General features: G+C 50.9%; 1 protein-coding gene across 1 annotated transcript; it reads right to left on the bottom strand.

Moving 5' to 3' along the window:
- Positions 1–2,307: 2,307 nt before the first annotated feature.
- Positions 2,308–5,336, bottom strand: LOC309586219 (left-right determination factor 2-like; the record flags this gene model as incomplete). The annotated part of the gene is made up of 4 exons (XM_082302843.1): positions 2,308–2,647; positions 2,948–3,187; positions 3,968–4,205; positions 5,093–5,336. The coding sequence occupies 4 exons, from the start codon at positions 5,334–5,336 to the stop codon at positions 2,308–2,310; spliced, it is 1,062 nt and encodes a 353-aa protein (XP_082158969.1).
- Between the last annotated feature and the right edge of the window lie 913 nt (positions 5,337–6,249).

Genomic DNA, 6,249 nt, shown 5'->3' with positions numbered 1-6,249 from the left:
AGCAAAGGCAGCCAGACGCAGGGCAAGGGGCGCCGGACACAGCACAGGATCCTGGTGGAGGGGAGGAGCCTCGTCCACCGCGCGGCCCCTGTGATGCTCTGCTCCCCATTTCCCGCAGCAGCCTGCCCCAATCGCACTGCATGGAATTTCTCCTCGGATGGAGAATGAATAGCGTCTGAAGTGCAAGTGCTGGAGGCTGGAGTAAAGCCAGGGTTAATGCTCTTCGTTCTCAGGCAGCAACCAGCTCAAACACTTTCTTCTCCAGGCACAGTGTGTGGCTAAACCATCGGCTTTGTTCTTCGTGGTGATAACTGAGCTCCTGGCCTTCAGGCTATGCCCTGGCAAAGGATCCGGGGCCGGATTCCAATGCCATTAAGGTAGATGCTAGGTAGTCATGAGAAGGAAATGGCCAGAGGTCATTCCGGCTCATCCAACTCTGACTCCAGCCACCCATGGTGCTGTAGCCCAGTGCTGGTGAATGGTGAGTCTGTGCTTTTGCGGCTTTTTTCTCCCCTTAAAGCTCTTTTGCCACAAGTGAGAGGTGCCAGCCTACCCACGAGGTGATGGCAGAGATGCCTTGGTCACCTCAGACTTGGGGTCCTTTAGGGCAGCAGGAACACTCACATTTTCCTGATGGATGACAGCCACTGCAGAGTCAACAGGTCCCTCTTTTCCTCGGTCCATGGTCACCCTGTCTAGCCAGACAAACACATTCCAGAGTCCTTGCACCAGCAGCAGCTTCAACCAGAGCCTCAGGGACCACATCCCACCACCCAACAAAGATAGTCAGCAGCAAACATTTCATCCCCAGAGCCTCTGCTATCTCGGTGGCTCACGAACCAAGGAGAGGAGTCTGACATGAAGGTGGAAATCATCAGCATGGGTGACATCCCGGCCAGCAGCTCAGAACAGTTTACAAAGGGATTAAACCACATTATCATGGCGTTTCTCCTGGGGATGTGTTGGTCAGATGTCCAACAGGAAGGGGTCAGGGTTAAAACGCTTCACCTGGGGACGAAGGGGGCGGGGGGGCAGTTCCTCCCTTTCTGCACTACAGCTGCCGCTGACCCCTGTTCTGTCACCGCTGCAACTCACGAGGAGAGCATCACCTCCTGCTGGCAGATAAGATTCTAGGTTTTCTGCTTAAGAAAGTGTTGTCTTAAACTCGGCAGTGTTGTCTTAAGCTCAGGATGAGGCGCTGGCAGTTTAGGCTCTGCTCTGCCTGCTGATTCAGCCCAGTCCCTGGCCCTGGGGGAGCAGATAAGCTTCACCAGGAGCAGGTGGGATCACACAGGTAGCTGAGAAGAGCTGTTACTGTGTGTATGTTTATAGGAGCTGGGCGCTGGATACTCTCAGAGGTAGGACAGATCTTTTCCCCTCCACTTTTAGATCTAAGAACAAATATAAGCGATCACACGGCTACTTTAATACTTGCATTTTATTGTTTCCTTGATTTTGACAGCACACACAACTTCAAAAATATCCCAAAACTGAAATAACTGTAATACAGAATCAGAAAAACAAATTATTATTCATGCAAGCAAAGCTAAGTCCTAATGTTCCCGTTGATTCCAGGACTCTAAATTCTGCCTAAAACTGTGTTAAGCCTGTGGGGCCAAAAATATAATCCTTTGAATTTCAGATAATGTTATATGTACATGCAGATATGTATATGTACATTCGATACATCTGTTCCTTTGAGCTCTAGGCAATATTTTATGTACATATATATATGTATATAGTCAGTACGTATGCATCCAGTATGTAGACAATACACACATATATTCATATACTCTGTACATGTATGCACGTGTGTGTGTATTATATACATGTATTATATACATATACAAGTGCTTCTGCTCTCCAGCTCACCATAAACATGGCTTGGATAGACAAGGACCAAACCCAGCAGCCTAGGAATGAACAGCTGAGCCCATGCATTTATTCTTCACCTGGTGATGGGCACTCTTCTTTTGCCTGGAGCTGTTTGCAATACTCCAGGGTGGCGACTGAAATAAATTCAGTGAAATTCAGCTGTCATGGAGGGGGCCCCGAGAAGCACTAGGCTCCTTAGGTACCCCTCACATATGTGAAATGCACGCCCCTCTGAGCCCATCTACACGGACAGTGCCTCTAAGTGCACCCTCTCTGCAGGGCACAGGGGAGCCCCAGCCCCAGCTGCTGCCGACCCTTGCAGGCAGGAACCCCCCAGGGCCTTCACCACTGGCCCCGGGGATGGGGGCCGGGTGCCGGGGTGGCTCTTGGCAGGGCTGCGGGGAGTGGGTGACCCCCCAGGCCGCCCATTTGTCACACCAGCGCCGCGCCATCCGTGACACAGCTGCATCTCTCCACGATCATGTTGGGGAACTCGGCCGCCTCAATCTCGGTGCTGTTGCCCCTCTTGACGAGGTAGATGATGGGCAGCGCGGAGCTCCCGGCCGCGGCGCAGGAGCGCTGCCCGGAGCCGAGGCGGCGCAGGGCGCGGGGCGGCTGCAGGCAGCTCCCGGAGCAGCGGTACGCCTGGAACCCCGCCGGCTCCAGGATCCAGTGCTGCGCCCAGGACAGCTCGCGGAAGCTGATGTAATGTTTCTGCCGGCAGCAGGTGGATTTCCCCATCAGCGCCTCCTCCCTGCAGTCCCCAGGGCTCCTGGACGCCAAGGGAGAAACAGGAATGGGTGCTGTAACTGGAAACTGGGAAGCGGGAGAAATAATCCCTGCTGCTAATAGCACAGGTGGGCTCTGAGACGTGAAACCTGGGCCGTGCTCAGGGTTTGTTTGAGCATTCAGACAACAGATACGGGAAGACAAGAGGTGTGACTAAGCAGCAATTTTCTAACTCCTCCATTCACAGCTGGTAAACACTTGTGAGGGTAAGAGCTTCCCCTCCCCCAATAATTCAGGGGCAAAATTACACCAGAGCCAATACAGATTTAGGCTTCATACATACCCATAGTCATCCAAGTTGAGGGTGTAAAGCACCAGCTCAGGCTTGCCTAGGGCTTTATCCTTGGGGTCCTGTGAGGTGAAGCGCACGGCTTTGGCCATTTCCGAGGCGTAGCTGCCCACCCTTTCCCCTTCGATCCACACCTCCAGGAACATCGGCTCCCGCCTCTTGTTTCGCAGCCAGTAATGCACGGCCTGGGTCACATCAAAGCTCTTCCAGCCCGACTCATATATAGGAACCAGCCTGTGTGACAAGGGCTTGGCATCAGAAAAGCCCATCAGACAAATCCTGGGCTCGCAGCTCTGTTATTGCAGCAGAATATTTTACTTCCTGTAGATTGTCACATGCCTTGATTACATGATCATTTTTGCTCTGGGCAAACACCCACAGCAGTTAACTGCCACCTCAGAGAGAAGCAGACACTGAAGGGCCAGAAAAAGCCCTCTCTACAAGCTCATACAAAAAATTAGGCGGGGCAGGATCATGTGCAGCCTCAGTATTGATGACAACAGCCTGGTGAACAGCCTGAGCTCCCACCTGCTCCTGTCTGAGCTGCAGTAGGGCCATAAGTTTCTACCCACCCAGGAAATGGGTTTCATGTCTCATTCTGCCTTCAAGGGTTGTGAAAATTCCACAGAGCTCATGGCTACAGAATCAGATGCCTTTTGCATAATTTACTTATTTAAACCATATAATGAAATGGCCAGTGGAAAGAATACCAGCAGCCGGTAACCCACTTGAGTTAGTGACAGAGAATTGAACCAGGTGGGGGATTTTAGAGGGGAAGATGTAGCAGTACATGGCATCATTTCATACATTATTTCAAAGAATCATCATATATTGCCACTTTAGCATAATATCTGCTCTAACAAGCTCATTCTGGGTTTAGAGGCCATACAACCTGGTTGCACAGATGCAACCCCATCAGACTGAGCTGAGGCACAACCACGATACCCAAATGCACCTCAGAGGATCCAAACTCTGTAGCTAGAGTCCTGCCTCCAGCAGAGGCCCCTTTCTTACCTGGAATCTATCAGGGAGGTCCTGTTGGTACCATCGTGCACCCAGTACACGCTGACTCTGGCGTTGGAGACGGGCCTGTGAGACTGCTTGGCAGGCAGGTTTGCTCTGTCCAGAGGCTTTTGGAAGAGTTTCAGTTCAGCCATTGTGACTTCGCTGTTTTTAGGTATTCTGCCCTCCATGTCAAACATCAGCTTCTGGCGCGTGATTGTGTCAGAGTAGAGGACTTCTCCTGTCATACCTGTGCAGTTGGGGACAGAAAAGATGGCCTGTCACTGCCATCCTGCTGAGCAAAGCCCCCACATTTCGTGCACAATTATCATCACAACACTCTCCTTCCATGCTCCCAGTCGAGCCCTAGTGGCAGAGACAGCCACTAAACACATCTTTTCTAATGCATACTTGAATCAGTGTCTTGCAAATGCTCTAATTCTTCTCCTATGTCTGAGTCTCTGCAACCTGGAAGAATGAGATCTCCGACACAATATGACCCCAAACTGAGCAGACCTGAAAAGGTGTGCATCTCTTTGTCAGTGCTGGGCATGAAAGCAAGCAATGGCACCACTTGGAATGGAAAAGTATTTTCATTTTCTGGCAAGGGTCCTGTGTATGTCCTTTGAAAGTAAAATAAGCTCTAAGTGCCCTTGTACAGCCACCATTGTGTCTGTGTGGCTATTTTCCTCCTTGATAATTTTTCCTGTTAAAATAAAAACCTAAACAAAAAAGAGATGAGAGAGAGTGGAACATCCTCCAACGGGTGTGATTCCTATTAGAGGACTTGCTGTAGATTTGACCCAAAACCTGTATGGCCTGCCCTTTTCTCCTCCCCCCCCCCCCCCCCCACCTGCCCAGACTCCTTCCAGGCTTCTATCAAGCTCCAGCAGCATCCTGCCCTTCAGAAGGACTGCGGGACCCCCTCTCCAGGTGCGAAGAGTGCTTGTTAATCTTTAAGATGCTGTTGCATGCACCTCTTCTGCCCAGCTGAGCTTTGGAGCCAAACCGGACCCTCATTCCCCCTTCCCCCCGGGGGTTTGCCTTTGCCCATCCTGCGGCCGGCCAGCAGAGTCCTGGCAGATTTCCCTGGCGGCAGCAGGATGCTTGGGATGCTCCCAGCAGAAGAAACGTTACCTGTGTGTCCCGGGATCGCCCTGAGGATGCCAGCCAGGCTCGGCAGAGCTCGGCGCTTCACCCTCTGGCGCTTCAGCATGGACATGTACTTGCTCTTGACGTGCTCTGGGATAACCAGATCCACCAAGTCTCTCTTATGAAGTTTAGGGACCTCAGATAGCCCCAGCTGCTTCAGCACCACTTCCTTGAACCCTTCCTGGGTAAAGGCTTGGACCGTGAGGACGAGGCAGAGCATGAAGAGCATCCCGGCACACCTCAGGTCCATCCTCCTCTGTCAGCGAAGCAGTTCCCTGCCCGGCAGAGATGAAGGGGGGGGATCTCCCTGAGACTGCTCTCGGCAGAGATGTGCTGGCAGGCTGCCCGAGCTGGATGGAGGTCCCCAGTGCTGGGGTTTTATAGCCAGCCTCGTCCCACTGGCACAACAAATTTCACAAGTGGGGACGAAGCAAAGGACTTAAAAGGATCACTCCCCTGTTGGTAGACACATGCCAGTTTAACACCTTCATCCACTGCAAAGTTAATACAAGAAGGTTTAGGGGCTCCCAGATTCCTCCACGGGGAAGAAATTTCCATTGTTTTTTAATTCCCTGTAAATATTTGCCCAGAAGCCCCCTGAGCAATCAGTGTTCCCTGTTCAGCCTCACCAGGGAGGTGGCACACCTGCAGAATACATTGCTTAATGTACTATGCCATATGATTCTTAAAGGATGCATCAATCTTTACTGCAGAGAACTTGTACCTAAAACAGCCAATATCAATCAGGAGAAGCTTTAGCTTTAGCTGGAAGTCAATCTTTATGGCAAGCACTGAAAAATCATTTAAATCTTTGGTGGGGGGCGTTAGGTTCCACTTTGATCTCTGAGTATTTGTATCAAGTGTATGAATCAGGGCAGTGAATCACAGCAGTTGAATGATTTATGGCCTTTTATGCTGCTTCTGAATCATAGAAGGTGGAAGATGTACGGGTGTGACATTTTAGAAAAATGTCCCATCCCTCTTTATGGATTCCTGTGGGTTTCAAAATAATCATGCTTAAAAGAAGAAGGCTTTATGTAAAGGCAGATCACTTCCCAGTGAACATGGGAAACCACTGCACTCTTCCCCAACATGGATGAAGAGTATCAGTATTTTGAATGCTATTAACAGCCACGATAGAG

This window comes from Coloeus monedula (genome assembly GCF_965178545.1).
Source record: "Coloeus monedula genome assembly, chromosome: 2".
Lineage (NCBI taxonomy): Eukaryota > Metazoa > Chordata > Aves > Passeriformes > Corvidae > Coloeus > Coloeus monedula.
Note: the sequence above shows the minus strand (reverse complement) of the source record. Positions and strands in the feature narration are given on the sequence as shown.